General features: G+C 32.5%; 2 protein-coding genes and 1 non-coding gene across 5 annotated transcripts; 2 read left to right on the top strand and 1 right to left on the bottom strand.

Moving 5' to 3' along the window:
* Positions 1-5,484: 5,484 nt before the first annotated feature.
* On the bottom strand, positions 5,485-5,566 carry TRNAS-GCU (transfer RNA serine (anticodon GCU)). The gene has a single exon. It is a non-coding gene; the product is annotated as a tRNA-Ser (tRNA).
* Positions 5,567-19,874: 14,308 nt separating this feature from the next.
* Positions 19,875-21,389, top strand: LOC106117239 (glycerophosphodiester phosphodiesterase GDPD6-like). 3 transcript variants are annotated; one of them, XM_013311432.1, is made up of 2 exons: positions 19,875-19,947; positions 20,188-21,389. In XM_013311432.1, exon 2 carries the CDS (start codon positions 20,200-20,202, stop codon positions 21,337-21,339), a length of 1,140 nt encoding a protein of 379 aa, XP_013166886.1. In that variant the 5' UTR covers positions 19,875-19,947; positions 20,188-20,199; the 3' UTR covers positions 21,340-21,389. The 3 variants fall into 3 exon arrangements, with proteins under 3 accessions (XP_013166886.1, XP_013166888.1, XP_013166887.1); XM_013311434.1 differs by having other exon boundaries at positions 19,877-19,947; positions 20,191-21,389; XM_013311433.1 differs by having other exon boundaries at positions 19,884-19,947; positions 20,149-21,389.
* Positions 21,390-22,191: 802 nt separating this feature from the next.
* On the top strand, positions 22,192-24,502 carry LOC106117240 (glycerophosphodiester phosphodiesterase GDPD6-like). The gene is made up of 2 exons (XM_013311435.1): positions 22,192-22,494; positions 23,289-24,502. Exon 2 carries the CDS (start codon positions 23,300-23,302, stop codon positions 24,425-24,427), a length of 1,128 nt encoding a protein of 375 aa, XP_013166889.1. The 5' UTR covers positions 22,192-22,494; positions 23,289-23,299; the 3' UTR covers positions 24,428-24,502.
* Positions 24,503-24,525: the final 23 nt, after the last annotated feature.

Here is a 24,525-nt window from a genome sequence, read left to right on the forward strand (position 1 = left end):
CTAATATGAAAGTGATTTTATGTACTATTTATTTACTATATTCAACTAAATACTAACGTAGTCATTTGGGTAGGTATATGTTAGGTAAATTTGTTCTTACATTTTGCAGCAGTTCAGGTCAAAGATGTCCAACTAACAGAGCTGTTTGAATTATAGTCAATGATAAAACACATAAACAACCTCATTATATCAACGAAAGAAAGCCGAAAGTCGTTGTGTTACGCAAAAACTACCATGATAAATCCATGGAACTAAAATTGCAAATATATTCGAGTGAGGTGCAAAAAAGAATGTATGCTTAAATACAATAGAGTTAGAATTCTAATGCATGCAACCCGGGCGGTCGTTTTTCCAACGGACTCCCTCTGTAAATCTTTATTTATTAGAATCCGTAAATTATTAAAATCGAGTGTTTTACGTCCGACGTATTGTGATTTGACGTCCGACAAAAACAGCCTCCTTTATCTCGACTGCATATTATTAATAATCCAACGTAGAATATAATTATCCCTTTCTTATAAATAAAACAATTCAATTTGGACGTTATTAAGTAAACTTTTACAATCGTTAATGAATCTACTTTTCGTAAATATCAAGCTTATTATAATTTCAAAATTAAGAGTTTTTAATTAATTTATGTATTGATTTAAATTCACACCATGTTTTTTTCTATGTCCATAAAGATCATAATATATTAAATATCTTGACATTGAAAAAATTTGTAGCGCAAATTGTGTTATAAAATATCGTGTGAACAGCTTTCAGATTTAATACACAAAGACTTTATTTTCATAAGGGAAAATGTAAAATTACATTCGGACTTAAGATAGACATGAACTTAAATCATCGGTCACCATATTTAAGTTAAAATCAAAATCTATATATTATATAAAAGAAAGTCGTGTTAGTTACACTATTTATAACTCAAGAAGGGCTTTACCGATATGGCTGAAAATTGGTGAGGAGGTAGCTTAGAGCCAGAAGACAGACATAGGATACTATTTATTAATTTTTTATATATTATTTTTTCGAACTTATGCCTTGAAGAGCTGCTTTCTAATTGACTTAATAATACTATAAATGCGAATGTTTAGATGGATGTGATGTGGATTGATGGATGGGTGCGATACACTAATTAAGATTTTTTATATATCCGCGCGGACGGAGTCGCGGGCGACAGCTAGTAACTTATAAGTTTTAAATGGTAAAAGCAAAATAGATTCTTCAACGTTGGAATTGTTTTCAATTGCGTACGAATTATCGAAATATAAGGTTGAGTTGCGCGAGAGTATAGAAACATACATTTGTACTTATCGCGAAGAAATTTTCGGTCGGCTGCCTGCCAAAGATACTACTAATAGGACATAGCCCGCACGTGTAGATACACGGAAAAGTACTAAACGAATACGTGCAAGTTTTACTAATTAGATACAGTAAGTACTAAACGCATTAAATACTAGCATGTAACGGTTTAAGGAATTTGTTACGCCTGCTACATTTGAAATTATCTATTTCTAACAAGTTGAACGATTTGTAGGCAATTAATTGAGCGGAACGTTCAGACTAAGTTACCTTTTCGACCCAAGAATACGTATTATGTTTGGGTGTGTAGATAGATGTTTGTTAGAAGGTATCTCCAGTATAGCGGCATGGATCTCGCTGAAATTTGGCAAATGTTGTGGATGGAGGTGCGGACGACAGCTAGTTTAGTTATAAACAAATAAATGTAATTCTAATGATTTCAATAGTTTTATATTACGTTCTTCAAACAGCAAAGACACTGACAGTTAATTGACTAAAACACATAAAATTTAATAGGAATATCTATTGGTAGATCTGCAATAGATTAGATTAAAAATATCCAAATAGTTCATTGATCGTTTCTTATCTGTGACATTTGTAATCAGTATAAATGTAAGTATTTTTAAAGATAAAATTATCAGGCGCTAACCATGAAATTGTCATTATTCTGATCAACTATATTCATGGTCATTGCATTTGTTGTTGATAAAGATGTGCGTGAATTGATACTCGAAATCGCGCTTGTATGTACACAGATTGCATAATAATACTTTTTGTATGGAATAAATAGAACTTATCGTATGTTTTATGGTTTCATTTCTAAACGATGATAAACCAAAGTCTCTTCGTTTGACGTTGTTTATTTTTGTAAAACCCTGCTAACTTTAAAGCTTCAGGATTTTGAGATAACCAAAAGACAAACGTCCTCGGATTTATATTTCTTTGTATCTTAAAATGTTTTCCCCCTTTTGATAAAACGAAGGGATATAATTCACACAAATCTTTATTTTTGTTTGGGCTCGCGGAATTGGGGGTGTTTTCCCCGCGCGGTGATGATGAGTTATGACCGCGGGGCGGAGGATGCGGGGCGCGGGGGCAATAGGCATAACGGAAGTCGCCCCTCCACGCCCCCGCCGGCCCCACTTCCGATATCAATCGGCGACCTAAGCCCACGTTATATTTCATAATTTATTGACCAATTTATCGGGGAACTACGATTCGTCTATAAAATAAAAAAAACCTTACGCATTTAACCTTTAAAGAGAGAGTAAAGGCGGCAGCTATTACTATACGATTTCAACATGTTATGAAGAATAAATATAGAAAAGATTACATTACTCTAAATGAAAAATTGAAAAAACAAACATGCCATTCTTAAGGAGATTTAAATAATTTCTCATATAACTCTATTGTCTCATATAACAGTCAAGGGAATTTTTGGGTTATATCAAAATTTAAACCGTAAATCTGTTAGAAGTTAGAAATTATCTTTTATTCGTTTACTTAGTTATTTATTAATAAATAGTATGAAATATAGTTTCCATATAATACTCGAGTCATCTTTAAATAACATGTTTAGGTATAAAATTAGTAATGTTAAAAATAATCATATAATACTTTCCTAATAGAAAAACGTAAATCATAATTCAATTTAAATAACTAACCTAAAACGATTTATAAACGGAAATTATAATTTATACAAACGCTATGACTAGTTACTATCACTCAAATGTTGTTTATTGCTCTTTTGATACTTTGCCTTACCGTTACTAAATATAAATAACATCTTTTTAAAGCCATTTACTATTATTACATTCAAATTTAAAAAAAAATTATGAATACTTATAAAAAAAATCTTATATTATAATTATTCAGATTTAAACCTGCTATTTTAAATCGTGTTTCGTAAACCTTTTAACTGTAAACTCTTTCTTAAATATATAAAATAATGGTAATAAATTACACGTACATATGTACTATTTCAATTTACATTACTTTGTATTTTTAATTTTGCATTTCCGCGGCGTAAATCATTACCGAAGTGCAAGTTAAATTAAAGCTAACTAACATTTTAAGGACCTTTTAAGTTACCTTATAAACTTGGCAAACGAACAGCGGGAACACCGAATGATCATCGACCCATGGACATCTGCAATACTAGAGGAACTGCAGATGCGTTGCTGGCCTTTTAAAAGGTGATGCGCTCGCTTCTATTAATTTTATCTAAGAACTAGCTGTCGCCTGCGACTCTGTCCGCGCGGAATTAAAAAAAAAACTTTATTTGTAGCCTCTGTATTCTTCCACACCATGATCTACATCTGTGCCAAATTTCAGCAAGATCCATGCAGCCCCTCTGGAGATACCTTCAAACAAATATCCATCTAGACATTTGCATTTATAATATTAGTAAGAGTAAGAAGTAAGATGTATAAAATACTCGCAAAAAAAGTCTAATAAGATAAACAAATCTAGTGACCCAGAGTTCCCTTCTCAGTAACAAACAGATTTCGAAGAATCCCTAAAACCATATAGATTACTAAGTGTTCATAAGTGCATGTAGACATCCATCATGGACTGGTGGTCGCGTGTCGGCGATCTACTCCTTGTACTCGGCGGCTGCGCGAAACAATATTCATAAATAACTTGAACAACAATGCGACGGTGGCGACGCCACGCGGCCGCCGCGTGCACTGCCGCTGCAACGCCTCATCTAATTATTTGCACGTATTAAAAAAATCTCTCCCGCAAGACTTAACTTCTTTTGCCTACGCAGATAACTCATTTATTTTTGCAATAAAAAGTTATAATTTGGTTGTTTATTACTTTCATAAATATGACCGCTGCTTTAGGCAATTTAAAGCTTGTGCATTGCAAAGTACTTTGTCTATTTTATAATTATTTTATAAAACAATTGTGTAAAAATCTGTCCTAATTTCAAAGAAGTAATTCCATTACTTACGCTATAGTTTATTAAACTCAATTATAACTAAAACTATGTAAACATGTTTGATATGCAGTCCGACACAAACTTATATCTTAAAATAATGTTAACTCGAGAATTAATAATCAAATGATGATGTAAAAAAGGTAAATGCATTTAAAATTGAATTTTTGTTAACTTTACAACATAAACGGACAGCGAGCAGAAATTGTTCGCTATTTCTGCGAATTTACCACCGTATGATAAAAAATATATGAATTGCGAGTTTTCCAAAAAAATTAAAAGGCAATACGGGTGAGTTTATAATAATAATATTGTTCATATAAAATCTTGAATAGTGTCTATAGCAGTATATGTCGAAGGGGAAGTGGTGAGTGAATCATTTGAGGTCGTTTCCGGCCGCGTCGCGCGAGAAGGAAGCGCGGCCGGGTAACGCGCCCCTTTGACTACTGTCTACATACTGTACCTCAATCTAGTCACAAAAGTGTATGTTTTAGTAGATTTTATAAATAAAGAAGACCTAGTTTGAATTAACAACCAACGGATATATGGATAAATTGAATAATTATTAGGAATAGTTACAAGGAATATAAGTAAACTAGGTGTCGCCCTCGACTCCTTCCGCGCGGAATTAAAAAAACCAAAACAAGTAACCAATATGTTTTTCCAGACTATGTTCTACAACCATGCCAAAATTCAACGAGATCCGTTGTGCCGCTCTGGAGACACCTTCAAACAAACATCCATACATCCATCTATCAATCCATACGTCCATCTAAACATTCGCATTTAATAAAAATATGGTAATATTTTACAAAAATAAGTTATAACATCTGGCCAAAATATCCATGACATTGTGTGTACTTAACTAAATATACTAACAATACTTAAATACCTTTATATGTACGTATAACCACAAGACAGTGTGTACTCAACCGGTATTGATGAGTTCATCATGACGTCATCGGCCAACTTTATCATATAACGGCGTTATATCTAGATGAGTTGAGTTGTACACTTTATACAGCAAAATATTTTAATATAGAACTCATTAAAGAAAGACTTAAGACATATTCAAACATTTACAATAAAGCATAGAAATCAATTTAAACTATTTTTATAACCTTAAACATTTTATATGTATACCGAATTAAAAAAATCACATTATATATTTTACTAAATAAAAAAAGGAAAAAATTAAACCTTAATAATATTGAATTCAAAACTTTGACAAAAATTATCGACGAGGATGGGATTCGAACCCACGCGTGCAGAGCACATTGGATTAGCAGTCCAACGCCTTAACCACTCGGCCACCTCGTCATGTTTGATGCCTCTGAAATTACTATAGACAAGCTATATTAAATTTAATCCTTTTTTGTTAGTTACAAAATTTTAATTGAAAAATAAATATCGTCACATTCACGAATAATTAAAAAAACGTAAAAAAAATATTAATATAAGTTGCAAAAAGAAGTATTTTTTCAAATAAACTGTTTTATTACTATTTCATTCTTATTATTTTATTTCTAACTAGCTGTTGCCCGCGACTCGGTTTAAGTGGAATAAAATAAACGTGATTATTACTCTATGTGTTCTTCCAGACTATTTCTACATCTACGCCAAATTCGGTCATTCTGGAGTTACCTTTTAATAAACAACCATAAATTTACACTTTAGCATTTATAATGTTAGTTAGATGTATCGGTATTAATATATTTAAGTTCGAAAACACTGCGTAAGAGCACCGAAGATTGTAAATTCTTAGGGATGTTTCTTACTTCTAGTTTTGTTTTGTTGATCGAGTATGACAATCAAAATCTTCAGACTAACAACCTAGTTACTACAAATAGTGAACACACGCGTGTTGGCTGAATTTTCACGCATTTTAATTACATTTATTACTTACTGATCACACAATGGAATTAACACAATCAAGAGACATTTAAATGATAATCTTAACAATAAATTCATTTAATTTATTAACGACGGTTTTCACTGCAGATAAAACATTGCAAAACATATCGTCATCTTTTTTACTCTCTATGAAAATAACAGGAACGATAGATTTTTGCACTAGTGATTTGAAGACTCGTGATTAATAAGTTTTTCTCTATGTTAAGAATGGATTAGATTATAATACTGATAAACACGATAAATAGCAATAAAAAGATAAAATCACATTAAATAAAAAATGTTAATCTTTAATCCTCGAATAATAAAATAATAATCCCTTGATAAAAACTATTTTTGTCGTTTTTATTTAGCTTTTAAATAATTTGGTTCATGTTCTTAACCCATTAGCGCACGAATTGTGAATGAAGTGTGATAAAAATGTTTTTTGAGTTTATTTAATGAAATTTATGTCAAAAAACAATTCGTCAGAATTTTTTATAATTTAAAATATATTAAAAACTGATGATTTTTCTTAAACAGATAAAATACTTTATAAAGTCAAAGGAAATCATAAATAATGTATCCGGTAAGGGTTTATTAGGTATTTTAGTAGGTATTTAAGTAGGTTTAATAAGGCTTATATTTGACTAATCACAAAGCTCAAAAACTTATTCGAGGGAAAAGCAAACTTTACATCAAAAACACAATTTTATGACCTTCTAATCTTCCAAACTAGACATCAAATAACATTATACGAGTCCCACAGCAAAGAATTATGCATAACCGTATAAAATTAATCTTATCCAGACGAAAAATCGTTGAAATAAGGGATATGTATAGGCGCAAGTGGACAAACCGCTCGAGGCGCCAGCAACGCTGCGTCCTATCCCGAATATGACAAATAACATCAAAAACCAAACTACACGAATACCAACATAAAATAAAAATGTCAAAAATTTAAATTAAGGATTAAAATATTCAAATTTAGTGCAGGGCAGCGATCGGCCGTGCGTCGCCTCGGCGCACTTCTCTCTCAGGTTAGCATGGAGACGGACTATTATTTCTCTTTAGTTTAAAAACAAAACTGGCGAGTTTCTCTAGCTGATCTCAGAATACATTTTCACTAACGCAGTCTCATGAATAAAAAAAATAAGATTTTATTCCTACTATAATAAATATTGTTGTTATGCGAAATAGAAGAACATTTGTAAGAATACTATATTGATAAATTCAATCTCTAAATACATAATTCATTATCTTATATCTGATTTCTCCTGAATTAGCTAGATTAACATGTATCTTTTGGCTCCTATAGATGCAGATACTATTCAGATTGCTCTTACAAAAACATTATCATATTGATTAAGCCGTTGCCATAGCATTGTAACCTCGAGGTATACAATAAATTAATGGAGTGTACTCGGACAGAAATTTTTAAACATTTGAAAGCATTAAATAGTATAGAAAAAAAATCAAAGTCCCCACCTCAACAAAATATATTACATAAAATAAATAATACAATCATAAAGTAGTTATAAATGTAGTGTTTATAAAACGTAATTGTGGTTTTATGGGTCATATATTTCTCGGATGGATGGACCGTCATTCCGGGCTGGCCGGGAACGACCGGGACCCGAGACTCGGGACTACGGAGGTCGACGCCGGAGAGAAAGAAAAGCGATTTGTTTTAATTAACCGTAACCAGCCGAGACAACGTTCCCGTATAACTTAAACAAACAACGGATATTACATTTTAGTTTGTTTACATAATTATGAACTAAATGAGCACATTTCTATTAAAATGTCTACAATAAAAATATTGTTATACCAAACTATAATCTATTTTATTATAAAATTTATTCATTTAAATATAAGTTTTAAAGCAATCATTAATAACTGTAAAGTAAAGACTTTTGCATCTACAACTGACTATCGGGAAATCTTAAGAATAGAGAATAACATCTATATTTTGTAAAGTACTATATTTACTTCCTTTAATTTTATTTTATGAGGGAAGATGGCAAAAGGCACTGAAATGATCATCAATGCCTATGGTATCCACAGCTCTAGAGGAACTGCAGATGTAATTAAAAATTATTTCACACCATTCTTAATATCGATTCACTGAACGTCACTATTAAACGGAAAAAACATATTCATGGACTTTACGTGACTTCCTTTATAGTATAGCTTATTTGTTTACCGGCTTAAATATATGAAAAAGATACGAATAAAATGAAGCAGCTAATTAAAATTGTATTAATTTTCCCATCTCCGTGTCAAAGGAGGGAAATATAGAAATGAGTCTCAGGTAGTGATGTGCCTGCTCACGACAGGTCATAATTCGCGCCCTCCCCGCGTGTGTGCACGTGACAGCCGACCTTTGTGCACTAATAGTAGGTACAGTATCGACTGAACCTGTCGCCTGTCGCCTGTCGCCGACACACCCTTCGCACAAAAATGAGAAGGAAAACGCAATTTCTTTTTGACAGCGATATTATAGACTTGACGAAATGTTTAGATGTTAGAAAAATTATAGTTTCAAAATTTTCCGTTTAAGCGGTTTAAACCTACAGGATAGACAGTTAATTAATTTTACATAATTTATTGATCTTTCTTTGTACTTGTTAGTTACGGGTGAATATTTTAATCCTATTTATTTTTAAATGGTTTTATTTTTGAAATAACATTAACTTATACATTTTATACACATTTCATTTATAAAAAAAAATTACAAAGAAATTAAAGATTTTGTTTTGTAAGCAATGAGTTATATAAAAAAATCGACAGTAATATTATCAATGCACTGTCCTATTGTTTGCAAGATTTACATTAAATTAAATTAAATATTTTAGCTGAAAAGGAAAGGGATGTCAAACTCCTTGCGGATAGGGCTGTGAGTTAGTTCATTACAAAACATAATATTTACATTCTAAAAACAAAATCGTATTTGTTTTATTCATTATTAACATGATCCAACCACGTATTTCCCGATGTTTAAATATAACATGTGAATCATTCTAGAGATAGTTCTAGGAATAGGTGAATTAAAAAATAGAAAAAGTGGTAAATTAACAGTGAACATTTCAAGGTTTTCCGTGATTTGACGGAATTTCAGGCAAAAGCTCCAGCCTAGAACTTGTAAACAGTAACTAAGCTTAATTCTAGCTGATATCTCTTGATTACCAGAATTAGGTCGTCAAAAAATTTGGTTTCACTTACATTTCTAACACAAGAGTAGACAATTCACAACATTGAAAAATTATGTTATCAATGTAAACAATAAAGGGACGATTTAACAACCCTAAGGGAAGGTGAGCGGGTGAGCCGGGGTGGTATCGATTGCCACGCCCACCCGCGGCGCGTTGCTAGGCAACCGCCGCCCGCCCTGCATCTCCTACAAGGAAAGCGTCTTAAGAAACAACGCAACAATATCGTCTATTTGGATTAGAATATTATTGTGCTAAAATTATGTAGGTCTTGCGATGTTTGTTTCAGCGTAACTTTATAAAGCTTAATTTAGAATTCAAATGGAGTTTTACAATGCCGTCTTCTCCAGGACCATGTAAAAGGAAATTGCACCTTAAATAATTCAACTTGATTAAACTTTAAAATTTATGTTACAACAATAAGAGCAACAGTTGCAACTGTTTAATTTATATATAGCAGTAAATTAAATATTTTTATATTCAATACAGAAGCGAATATCGTACCCAAATATTTTTAATATGTACGTTGTTGGAGCCGAGAAACTTACGCTATAAATCCTAAAGTTACTGAATGAAATTTAAGAAGGGCGAAACTGTGTTCAAACTTAATTTTCACCGGCTTCGTGTAATGAATTACGGAGGAGATTTAATAAAGTAACGCCGATAACCGCTGCAATAAAGACACGGAAATAGGGGCAAAGGTATTAAATGCCAAAACATTTTAACACAAATAACTACCTACTGGTCTTTAAAAAATTAAAGAAAAAAAGCAATAATCATATAAAGACTTTCCTGACTTTCTTCAACTTTATGAAGACTAAACTTAATTTAATCCTAACATTCAACTTAAAAATCTAACAAACAATGTACTTACACGATTTCGTTTTGTTCTTCCATTGTCTATTTCAACATGTGAAAATAATTTTCATCGCCTTCTTTGTCGTACAGGTCACGAATTTCACTTTTAAAATACTTTACATTTCTCGTTTCGTGTTTGTTAAAATATCTATTGAGGGTAGGTCTACGGTTAGTATAAATCTGTCCTAAAATGTCAAGGTAAAATGTTACCTATAATTATGATAACTAAAAACAAGAAATGAAAAAAAAAAGCAGAAGTGTTATTTATGGTTCCTTTATCTGAAACGACCATCGTCTTTTGTCGTAGCCGCAGTTTTTACGTGATGGTAAAAAAAGTAAAAACTATGTCATTAATATTATCTATTGGCGGCTGTAGTTTTGTCGCTGATTTCTTTGTAGATTATATCTTTATGGTTTGTAACTGTTTGAATCTACCCGAGAAACCTTTAATATTAAGGTCGTTCTGTTTTTTGACAACTGCCGTGTATTTGATTAATTTAAAAACAAAAATTGTTTTAATATTTTATAACAAAGACTAAAAAAATATTCCTATCCTTTTTTACGCAATATTTATAGATTCAAATAAAATGGAGCATGGTTATGTATTGGTTTATAAAACTGTACAGACTATCATCATCATCAAGTAATCCCATTTACATTTGATAAATGAATTTTGCGGACAATATTCAGTATTCATATGTTTCTCAAACATATTTCGAGGTTAAATTATTTATGCACAACATTATTAAATAACTTAAAACTTATGAAAATCAAAATTTTAAACTTTCAGCAAAGGTTTGAAACCTTTGCTGAAAGTTTAAAATTAACATACATTCACATTACATACATTCTTTATGGTTAAGGTCAGCACAAAAATAAATACTGAGTAAAATCAAAGTAATTAATTTATGATTGATTTTCTTAGAATGTTACTTAACTATTCTTTTAAACTGTAACATGGGTTAAGTTATGACAATAAAAAAAGAAACAAACGAATGTGCGACCATTTTTTTTTTCACCTGACAACACCCAAAGTTATATTTTTTGAGCGCCGTTATGAAAATTAAATTATAGGTTATAACTTTAATATGATAGGTGTATAATATATTTTAAATAGTTGTCAGTTTTAAGATCATATCTTTTAAAAGGATTTACTTTGTGCAGTATAGAAGCTATTTTAAATAACATTTTAAAATGTTTGTTTTAACGAGAAAACTTTACATTTTTAACTGCTTTTAACCATGCACATATGTAAGTACATATTTTAATTATAATAACCATAAAAAAATGTTACTAGACTGAAACTTTTTCTTACATTAAACGTGGCAATGGCTTTAGAACACATATTTTTATTTATTTTTTGAGTTTTAACATTATGTGTTCCCACGATCAATGTCGATAAGGTACGGCGCCTACATCGGACGAGACTTTGACGGATTGCCCTTATGACAGATCACGAAACATAGGTCCGCCTTTACTGCAAATGATTGTTTGCAGGTAAGCGTTTAACATGACTTATGTAAAACGCTTTATTTTAAGTGTCAGTTGGCAATGTTTATATGTTACTTTAAAAAGTGTTCATTATCTCTGTTGCTGATTTAAAGGAAGAAAGGTGTGCTCTATATATACTTTTAATATTTATGCCCAGTTTTTATTATGCCTGTACAGTAGGGCAGTAGCGCTGGTTTGACATGGACTGTTTTGGCTCGCTGGCGCCAGTTAGTGTTTACATTATGTCAGTTATATACCAGCGCTGTCCTACTGTATTGTCATAATGTAAACCAGGCATTATGTATTTCTACACCGATTTTGTTGTCATTGTTCTACATTTTAGTTATTAGATAAATATCTAGACGTAAGTTTAGCTATCCTGTAGACTATTCAATACTAATATTTTACACTAAAAAACTATTATAAAAGTTAATAAACCGTTATTTCATTTCACAGGTGGTGTATTGTAAGTTTATAAGATTAATTGTCAAAAAGCGCAGAGGTCCGAAACCAACAATGGCCATCGAGTTTAACAAAACGTCTCAACAGATGCAACAATGCACCCACAGATGATTAATCGTAAGCATCTACTAATGTTTTACATGCATAAATAAAAAACTCTATATTCGAAACAAAACTTTTTGCCCTTTGTTTATTGCGACGACGCCAACATGTCTGCACCAGACCGATTCGAATTTCGAACGCCGACCATTAATTATATTTTGTCTTACTCACGCATTCCATTTTCGAGCCCGATATGATCTATAGATCCGATCTACGAATCTATCGATCACTCACATCTAAATGTATTCATTTAATATCTTTTTGCGGACTAGGTTGAATTTCCATTTGACTATAAATTAAGCATTGTTTATATAATTTTGAGGAAATTTTATGCTCTACATTTCATAAATATACATTTCATCTAATTCATTTTAAAAGCATAATGTGCTTTAATTTTATACTTATATAATGTTATTATGTTAAACATTGTCGTCGATAGTAGAAATGTTTAGTCATACACAAAGTTAATTAATATCACACAAAAGACTTTATTATAAAATAACTAATTATCTGTAAACAATATTTCATCCTGCGAGATGACATGATGCGAGACAAAAAACGAAACATCCAAATGACCGCGCCAAAACCAAAACGCTCAATCCAAAAACAAACAAAACCCAGACAAAAAATGAACACGGTTAATAAGTTAGATGACATTTGGGAATTCGAAATATTCTTTCTAAGCATTATTAATAGCGCTTCAAATAGCTCTATATGGAAATTAAAACGAGAAGGTAACAATTATATGGGCACATGGACAAATATTCAGTTTGTGTTTTGTTTTATCGTTGGAACATAACGTTTTGTAAGCGCTACAGTAACATGGCTTGTATCCATTGCGATGCGATGCCTTTGGAACAAGTCTTGGAAGTCTCGGATGGCGTGATAGCAAATAATTTTATAAGGACCCTTAACAATATGTCAAACCGCTTCGTATACATTTTTTTTCTGGCTTTCAATAAATAATACGTTCGCTCATAAGTTAACATTGTTCGATTCCGAACGGGGCTCGACTTTGAGACGATATTTCTCGAAATATTCTTTATTTTGTACACAAAAAAGTCTTACAAAGCGGGTTCTTTATGCATTTCGAGACTACATTTGTTATTATGGGAGAATGATAATGTGATTATTGTTTTGCGAGCTTTTGGATGATTGATTGTCGATTGTCACGGATAATGAAGTATTTTAGGATTCTCGAATTTTATGCCTTTAGGGATTCGTTTTTATAATCGAGAATATTTATGTGGTACAAGTTTAATTAACAATATGTCATAAGATGCTTTCAGAATTGAACGAACGCGCTTGTGTGCGTGTGATCATGTGATTTATTTGCCCGACTGATTCTAAGTTCATTTGTATATAGGTATATATGACTTCTAGTATTCTACGGCTAAATTGAACGAATGATGATAAAGGCATTTATTCGGAAGTGTCACCTAACTAGCTAAAATAATATCAGAATTTTAGGATAAAAGAGACCCCGATAGAACATATACTTACATACATAGTAAATATAATATAATACATAAAATAAATAATATACACATACTTGCCACGAGTCAAATTGCTTTCTCTCCTGTTAGTTTAATATAACATAATGTATATACTGAGTACTTTATTTTCTACAATTATTCCTACTTCTTAGATGACGATATCTATTGGTATTTGTTCGGTAGGCATATTTTAAAATCAATCTAAAAATTTTAACAGTAAGAAAGTGAAAGAAGCTCTATACGTATATAGAGGATGTTTTCTCATTAGTGCAATTAAATAGAAGACGCGACCATGAGTGATATGATCACTCTTTGTAGCAGCACAATAACTGCTGATAGCCGGACAATGCCGGACAAATTAATTCACTCCTATATCATACGTAATTTTAATTTAGCTTCGTCAGTTCATTGCATCTAATAGTGCTGTGATAAATAAGTAACTAGATATCGGGTATAATTTTCCAATAAAATCTAATTTTTATACTTATCTTACTAATACTATAAATGCGAAAGTTTAGATGGATGGATAGATGGATTTTTGTAAAAAGGTATCTCCGAATGGCTGCATCAATCTTGCTGAAATTTGGCATAGATGGAGAACATAGTCCAGAAGAACACATAGACTACTAATTAATTTGTTATAATTCCGCGCGGTCGAAGTCACAGGCGACAACTAGTGATGTTAAGGTTTAGAGTAACATAGAGAGTATAAAGTAAGTTCAAGCCAACAATAAAAAATATAAGCTTAAGTTTAACAATAATGAGAAATAACATGGTTACGTGTACTATGTGTTTTAACAGTGCTAACTTTAACTAACTTATATGTTGAATTAAATATCGAATTAAGTGTATTACATCACTACGGGAAGTCGATTTCTTTTTTCTATTTATAGGATTTGTTGTAGAGACGCCTTCATTGTTGTAGGTCGTGTCGATCTCTCGGCTTGTAACGGGTTAAGTTGCAATCGCTTGATACTTGAAATGAGTGTTTCATTTTAAAAATACTTATCTTGTACTTACATAAAGTTTTAATGTGAACAATTTTGAGTAATTTAATTACGTTAAATTGCGTTTCCATTGAATAAAGTATATAAAAAAAGTTAAATACCTGTTCAAATTGTAAGCTACCAGTCCTTGAGCTTGTTGATTAAATCGTCGTCGATTTAAAAATATAAATGACTAATCGATAAGTTGTATAAGAATTTTAATCTGTAATCAAATATTTGTATTAATGTTGAAAAAATTAGTTCCAAAAAAAATTAAAAATATCTGATGTTTGCGAGGCGTGTCCGCCCCGCCCGGTCTGACCAACCCACCCATTATCCACTTAACGAAATCACTTCTGAATAAAATATTTCATCTTCACCAAACATGTCGTATCCTTTTTTTGTGATCGTGTTCAGATACATTCAATTTTAAAGTATAGAATTATTTAAAAAAAATTAATGATGGCTTATTTATTGCACGTTGCTTGATAAAGAGAATTTGTGTCTTCACATCGATCTATAATTAAATCGTTTACATTTACTGTATTTTAAAGTAGATGTTGCTAGTTTGCAAGATATACCGATAACCTGGTCAAGGTTACGGGAGTGCACAGCATGCGGGTGGCACAGGACCGAGCATTGTGTAATCGATGGAGCAGGACAACGTTCAGTAGTGGACGAATTCAAGCGGATAGTGATGATGATGATGTCCTGTAATTCTAGTTATGTTTCGTTTACTTGGTTTTTTTTTATAATAGATGGGGGTAAGGAGCGGAGGAATTATCGAAGTGATTGTCCCTTGGACTTTCACAACACTAGAGGAACTGCATGTGTTGACGGCCTTTTAGAAAAAGGTACGCCTCTATATGTCTATTTGCACCATAGGATCTTGCATTATTTTAATAAATTGTTGATTTTATGCTGTCTTCAAAGTGTAATGTAGTTGGATGTATTTGTTTGGTATGTCTGATATATAAAACAAACAATATATTTGTTTACGCATGCTTAGTGTTTTTGATGTAACACAATTAGTACCCTCTTGTTACAAGGGTGCAAATATAAAGTTGTCCCTTGGGAGAGATCGTCCGACAAGAGAATTAGGGTTGAATATTGAATTTCCAACAATCACAGCAATATATTGCTGAAGCCCACAGAGTTTTGTTATTTATAATCGAATTAATATAACTTTGTCTAGTAACAGATATTAACTTTAAAAAATGACAAATTAGAACCTTGATAGCCACATAAATTATCATAAAATTTTCTTATTGAGCTATAATAATAAACATATTTCGTAATGTTAGTAAACAAACCTCAAGATATAAGCATTCAATTTCATTTTATACTGACCTATTGCATCTTTTGTTTGCTATGTAAATTTGGTTGCCATGACAACTTAGTAAGCAGTAATCTCGTTCAGATGATAAACATACAAGTTCTATAAAATAAGTAATAACCAATACCGTTGTATGCCACGAAAGTCTGGTCAAAAATAAACTAGCCACGCATAATTGGATTCTTAAATAATCCGTTGATTCGAAAAAATAATAAAGTTCTTTATACGGCAGTAAATCTTCATTTCCTAATAAACTGGACTTAACCATTCACCCTTAATGTAATCAACGTCTAATTTCGTATTCGCAGCTTACGATAATGATTAACGACAAACTTTATTAATTCGATCTGCGAGGATTAGAGGCATCGTATAGTGGCGAGGGGTAGGTATACAGAGAAAAAACAAACGAAATTCACCAGGGATGACGCGCCGGGGGATCCTTTAAACGCGTATGGTTAAGGGCTGCCAACATAAAGAAAAAAATCAACAAAATAGATAACGTAATATAATACATTGTTCATCTAAATATACTAACAGCTTTTTCCTTACTGCAACAAGGCTGAGAGAAATACACTAAAATGCAAAAAGATCAGTCGAATAAATTATTAAAAAATATGATGTTTATTATCTAATCTTAAGGGATATTTATTACTCAGTAACACCAGTTGTAAAAAACCATGTCAACGTTGATAACGTAATAATGAAATGAAATAAAAATATGTAGTTTCAAATTAAAAATAAGTTAATTAATCTTTTACTTAAAATAAAAAGAAAAATATTCTTATCTATAGTTTTTTTAGAATATAAGATTAACTATTGTAAGAAAATGCAACATTTAATATATAATGAAATTGTATAATATGAAAAGATACATTTGGTAAATAATCTCATCTTGTCATGGTAATTCAGTCTTAAACAGTTGTCTGTAACAGTGTAACTTCAGTGCTTTTTATACATCTATTTTGAGAGTGAAAACGTAAATTCAAATTGGACCAAAAAAAAGTATGGAATGACTGTGTGAAAGAGGATATGCGTAAGAAGGGGGTAGACTCGGATATGACGGCTGATAGAGATGTATGGAGGAGTAGTACATACTGTGCCGACCCTCGATAGGGATAACGGCAGGTTGATGATGATGAAAACGTAAATTCAAATTAGAAAATTTTTGGGGAAAATAATATTAAATAAATTTTCATATGAATACAAATTTCTTGTATCAACCCTAACATTAAATCTATGTGTCAACATACAGGGGTCTTCGTTGTACGCCTCGGGGGATGTGTTCGGTTTTAATAAAAGTATTTATTCAACAATAATGTCACTGAGCTGATCGTATACTTACTGCGCACACCATCTTTATCAACTAGATAATTGTTAACTGCTCGTGAAAATATTAAGTGTATTTTTTAAAACCATAAACAATGAAGCATCCATTATGTCTCTAATAGTGTGAATATTGTCACATAATTACATAATCAATTTTAAATAAAATAAACCAATACTTCTTTGATCTTCTTGATGGTCTCAAAAAGTTCGTTATGACGTACATGATGGAATGTAGAAGAAGCAAGAGACATGTGTTAGTAGCGCGCCAAATGACGTATGTAGTCTTTGGTTGGATCTTTTGGTTACAGGTGTTATGTTAGTTGTTGTTGTTCTTTAACCTGATTTTCTTATATTAAGCGTCGATAAATAATACGTAATAAACGTGCATGATTCGGATAGATACCGACTGCAAAGTAAATGTTGTGTAAATCTGACCCCAGATAAGCAAACGCGTGCTTCTCTGTATTAAACTCTAACCTATTTTTACATTGTTGACAGAGTAAATAAATAATGTAAGATGAAGTCAAGAGTGGTTACTTCATGTAGATAGTTTCATAATAATTGTGACATTATTGTTGTTTCTTTGTAAATAAAGGAATTGAATTTTTTTTCTGAAGATTATGACTTCAAAGATATTCAACACGGTAATTGGCCATATTTTTTATCCAATATTGTGGTCAAAAACTTGTAATTCATTTTTAATACGAAACGAAAAATAAATATTCGGTCTTTAAAAATACGCTGGATAAATGATTTTTAAGATGTATGAATGCTTTTTATTAGACGACCAAACTATGCCACAGAAAAAAATGATTTTATTATTTCTAACCACACGTGGTATAAGCTATGATCTCTTAGTTGACATGTAATCTCGTTATCACTTACTTTCTTGAAATGTCAAATTCGATAACTGAATACTCAGCTCCTTATCTTTCAAGTACAGTAATAAACACAATGCTTTTGAGTAAATAAACATTTCAATATAGTTAAACTAAAATTTTATGTCAAGGTTTAAATATAGCAGGTGATACAAATGCTTGTATTCATCATTGTCCTAAGTGCATAAAAATATCAGCAATCGGTCGTCATTCAAAATGCAATCTTCTGAACATAATGTCTTCCACTTTCCTTAATTTTCCTTATGCCATACCCCATAAGCAACTTACCTTATAGAATTAACTACAATAATGCGTAATTCTAAGAGATGTAACGTTCTTTAACAGTGATAGAGCCCGCTATACCATCTGCACGAATGAGCCGACTTGACCAGTGAATGTGGTGAAGTGGAAGTGCTTCCACGTTTCGTCTGATGAGTGTGAGTGCCGGAGACCTAATTTTAGTCCATATCCCTTTCCCACTGTTTTCTTATAAGGAAGTGCTAGGAAAGGGAGGTGGTTTCGCAGACGGGTCATTTTTCCCTCCTGTGTAAATGAAAGCATCAAATCTACAAATGCAGATATCTATGGGCATCAACACTTCGCGACTTTTGCGAATTTAATTGGCAGCTTGCTGTCACCTTTTGCAAACAAATATCTAAAACACTACTAAAATCATGTATTTTTGGTTTTTAATGTAGAAAAAATTCAAGATAATTATAGATTTACTTTGTCTCGAAAATACCTTTTCTAAATGAAATACGTAATATATTTTATGACATCATTTAATTTATGGATATAAAAAATTAATACACATATTGCAAAATCGAGGAAGCAACATTTACTTGCTAACTGCTACAAAACGTGGGCTACGTGGGCGTTGATTTTTTAATAAAGGTAAGGTGCAAGTGGATTTACATCTATTTGTATAATATTTACAAGTTTATTACTATAAAAGCTTGAATCAAAGAACGCTCAATCATCTAGCAGGTGTCTGTATGTTTATACAATGTGTTAATTATGCATTATGCGACCTTAATTCATTGTTGACTGGCCACATGTCGCCAGTAATAAATTTAACAATTTTGACACGGCTTGAATAGAAACAGACGAAAATATTTGTTATTTCGTAATCTTAAAAATTTTGAATATTTCTAATGTAATTACTAATTTTTTATTTTATTATTACATTCTTGTCATGTTGCCTTCCTTGGATAAGGCCCGCAAACTGTACATCTGATTTCCTAAAATGTAAATGGGAAGACATGAAAATATAAAATAAAATACTCGTTAAATTAAAATATCTTTATTTAAATTAGTATATTTTTATTTATTTTATATTTTACCTTCTAAATCCAAATCTAAATCGGAAAAAATAGACTTACGGGGAGTCATTGTCTGAGGAATTGGTCATAGCAATTAATTAAAGGATTATAACGTTCGTAAAATCTTACGTTGCGTCGTTTAATAATTGAACAATTGAAAAATTTTCTTTGTTTTCTAGAATAAAAAATCTATTTATCGCATTAGCAAAACTTATTTAGATAAGAAATATAATTATCTATATATCTGTACGTTAGGATTAATAGCAAAGCGGTTAAGCTGATGTCCGACTTGTTCGCCTATTTATTATATGATTCAATAGAGGACAATACACAACTACACAGGTAAATGTTTATTTTATTTTCTTGCTGGACAGTTTTGAAATCATTTTAAAACAAAATACAATTACAGTTGTCATAAATCGATATCATATTAAAATGTGATACGATGAAATAATACAATTTTTGATTTATAAGTGTATTAATTATATTTAAAACTTGATACTTACGTTACCGAACACTTTTTATTATAACGTTTTAATTTAGCATACAACTTTAACAAATACACATCTATATTTCTCCCAGAAGTATATCAAGATGGGCAGAGCAATGGCGGTGTTGTTGATGGCAATTTCGCTTGGTTGCTGCAATATAGTGAACGGCGCGCCGCCGACTGTTCTCACCAGAGTCATGCCGAGGAGAGGAGCCGACAGCTGCAAGCCGCTTGTGATTGCCCACCGCGGAGCCAGCGGCTACGTGCCAGAGCACACACTGGGTGCCTACGCCCTCGCTATCACCATGGGCGCGGACTACGTCGAGCCCGACCTTGTGATGACCGCCGACGGATACCTCATTGCCCGACACGACAACGAGCTCGGCCTCACCACGGATGTCGCACAGCGCCCCGAATTCGCCGGTCGCTTCAGAACGCAAATTGTCGACGGCCGACAAATGACCGGCTGGTTCACCGAAGATTTCACCCTCGCCGAAATAAAAACGCTGCGAGCTGTTGAACGCATACCAAACTCGAGGCCTGGCAACGCAAGAATGGACGGCGCTTTCGACATTCCTACATTCCAAGAAATTATAGATCTTGTAAAAAGCATGGAGATAAGCGAGGGGCGCACCATTGGCATTTATCCGGAAATTAAACACGGTACCCATTTCCAACATTTAGGATTGGGAATGGAACGATCGCTAGTTGATACGTTTCACAGAAATGGATACATCGGACCGCTGGCTCCGGCTTACATTCAGTCGTTTGAAGTAAATAATTTAAAGGAGCTTAAGGAGCTGACGGATCTTCGTTTAATACAGTTGTACGGCGGTAACCCGGCAAACCAGCCTTTCGATCAGTTTGTTACTGGCACAAAACTGACATACGCCGAAATGGCAACACCAGAGGGGCTTAGAGAAATTGCAAAGTATGCGCACGCGGTGGGACCAGAAAAGAACTATATTATACCTCGTAAAGAGGATAATACATTGGGCGAACCCACTAACTTTGTAAAAGATGCTCACGCAGCGGGTTTGGAGGTTCACCCGTACACTTTCCGTGCTGAGAATTCTTTCTTGCCTGCGGAATATCGCAGCGAAAGCCATTCAGAGGCTGCAATCGGGGATTTTAATGGAGAATTAATAACTTTTATTGCGACCGGAATTGATGGACTGTTCGTTGACCAACCGGATGTGCCCTTACGCGTCAGAGATATTTGTTTGGAAAACAAGCTACAGTAGGATTTTTTGTGTTAAATTATAATATTTATTATAAATGGCTTAAGTTTGTACTTGGACTCATATCGTTCTCTAGAAATAGTCCGTTCATCCTATGATTATATTCTGTTTAACCTTTAAAAAGCAACCATCAATAGTATTACATAGACTTTGTTTTCAAGTTCTTGTCTAGTTTATTCAAGTGTTCTTATCGAGTGGTGTAGACATAGCCTTAATAAAGTGTTAGAAATGTTCTTATTCAAGGCAACAAACATTAAAAAAATAATCCTTTCGTCACCTGTAAAGTTTAATTTTAAATGCTATAAATTTCATAAATTAATAGAAACAAATAAGTCGCTTTCTTCTATTTTCCCTCATGCTGGATGCGTACTTAAATACAAACAATCTAATTGCGCCTATTATCCAGCACAGTTCTTTTATGAAGACGTGCTGAGTGCTTCTGTCGATCCAACGAATAGTAATCAAGACATATTAACTTAGGCATGAGGTAAAAAAAAAGTAGATAAAAATCATATTTCCAGGATACAACTGCCAATAACTTCTGTTGATCATTATTTATTAACTTAAAAATATAACATTAAATACCTACATGCTAGAAACTTCGCTTGTTCTGATTGAAACTTAAACATTATATTCTTTGTAAAAATATTGGATGTCGTTAATTATCTACATTGTTTTTTTGCCATAGTCCTGGATGAATAATTGCCGTTTTATTTTTATAAGGAAGAAATACAAAATGGAACAATTTTAATAAATGGTTGTTCTTGCTATAGATTTAAAAGGTTACAAAGTTACAATAATAATAAAAGTATCAAGAAACAGTACAAATCAAAAGTATATTAGAAATACAACATATACTAATTTATGAATTTATATTGTTCTTCTACGTAGCCTTGACAGCACTAGAGCGCGTAACAAAGTCACGAATTAAATACAAATGTTTTCCTCCTCCAGTGTGTCTCGTTGTTGTGTTGTCTGGCAATATTTTAATTTACTATATGAGTGATAATACTTATTTAACTAAGAAATGTGTTATAAATACCGTGATTTATTTCAAGCACTTGTGTGTTTAAGTGTACATTAGTTCTAATCATATTCTGGTCAAGTATCTTCGTAGTGCTATCGAGTGACGGAACATCGAGCGATTTGTACATACGTGTAAGTTTTTTTTTTATTATAATGTATACATAACCTTTTAATTAAGATATTCATTAGGCATTTAAATATGTAATTAACTGATTTTCAAAACGTGTATTTTCCTAATTAATTACTTAGCATTTTTAATTTTGCATATAAAAAAGTTGTTAATGCAAAAAAGCAAATGATAATTTAGGCTATAGCTATCCGTCATGGTAAATACGAGTTTACGAACTCGAATTAAGATGTATGCAAGAATTTGATATTCTTTAAATACCTTGCCTTGTTATCTATTTAGTCGTATTATTCAAAATTGTACACTTATATGTACACTATTCGAATAATAAAAAATGATAGAACATTATTTTATATAAATGGTTTTCGACGGTTGGTTGTCAATAACGTGGACGAAGAACGAGCCTCCTTGAACAATACCAGTAAAACATTATAGTTGGTAATTACATACATATATGAAGTGTTTAATTTTTGCTATAAAATTATTAATTTGTTTTTTAAAAATGTCACGACTAATATTATTAAACTTTAATAAACATAAGAAAAGAGTTTGTATTTGACTTATTTTTTTTTATTATTAATGTAATTGACAATACTGGTGAAATTAACCACACAAAAGCCTCTAGAGACCTTTTAACTTACATACAGGTTAGGTACACATCTATGGGAAATCTTTGAACTATTACAATAACTGCCATAGACAATACTACCTATGTTCAAATATAAAGGAGCGTTTCTACTAAATATCTGAATTTTTTGATTTTGAACATTAAATTAATAATAAATTACTTTTTTTACAGCAATCCTAAAAATGGCCACCACTTTTCGAGCATGGTTACTGCTCAGTGCGGTTGGGAGCTTAACATTAGTTTCTTCGGCTCCTGCTGCGATACACACTACCAAAGTAAAAAATAGTGTCGATAAATGTAAGCCACTGGTGATAGCTCATAGAGGTGCGAGCGGGTACGTACCTGAACATACGCTGGGCGCATACGCTCTTGCTATTACAATGGGAGCTGATTACGTGGAACCAGATCTTGTAATGACTCGAGATGGACACTTGGTTGCAAGACATGATAACGAACTCGGACTAACAACGGATGTCGCCACGCACCCTGAATTTTCCGATCGCTTTAAAACTAAAACCATCGACGGCCACGAAATGACAGGCTGGTTCACCGAAGACTTTACTCTTGCTGAGATCAAAACCCTTCGAGCAATCGAACGTATACCCGAAACGAGACCAGGGAATGCTCGTATGAACGGCATATTCCAAATTCCGACTTTCCAAGAAATAATCAATCTAGTGAAAAGCTTAGAAATCAGCCAACAGCGTCCCATCGGTCTCTACCCCGAAATAAAGCACAGTACTTATTTCCAAGGTTTGAATCTGCCAATGGAAGATCTCTTGGTTGAAACATTCCGTAAGAATGGTTATATTGGTTCTTCAGCACCCGTATACATACAATCCTTTGAGGTAAACAACTTGAAATATTTAAAAACGATCACAGATCTTAAACTGTTGCAACTCTACGAAAGTAATCCTTCCGACCAGCCTTTTGACCAAGTTGTTGCTGAAACTGGACTTACATACGCAGATATGGCAATGCCTGATGGACTCAAAGAAGTTGCTAAATATGCCGCTGCCGTAGGACCTGATAAAAGTTATATTATCCCGCGTAATCAAGACAACACTCTAGGCGAACCTACGAGTTTTGTTCAAGATGCCCACGCGGCAGGCTTAAAAGTTCATCCGTACACATTCCGTGCAGAGAACACGTTCCTACCCACAGAGTTTAGAAGTAAAGATCCTTCGAAGGCTGCTATAGGAGATTTGTATGGCGAGCTAAGAGCTTTCATTGCGACTGGAATTGATGGACTTTTTTCAGACCAACCGGACAAAGCTGTAGCTATAAGAGGAAACTGCATGCATTCCTAACTTTTGTAAATGTATTATATAAAAATATTTTTATTTTAATTTTATTAAACTTAACCCTGTACAGTATTTTTAAATAACTTCAAGAGAGAGAGAGAAAT

Source organism: Papilio xuthus, unplaced genomic scaffold, assembly GCF_000836235.2.
Source record: "Papilio xuthus unplaced genomic scaffold, Pxut_1.1 DF827680.1, whole genome shotgun sequence".
In the NCBI taxonomy this organism is placed as follows: domain Eukaryota; kingdom Metazoa; phylum Arthropoda; class Insecta; order Lepidoptera; family Papilionidae; genus Papilio; species Papilio xuthus.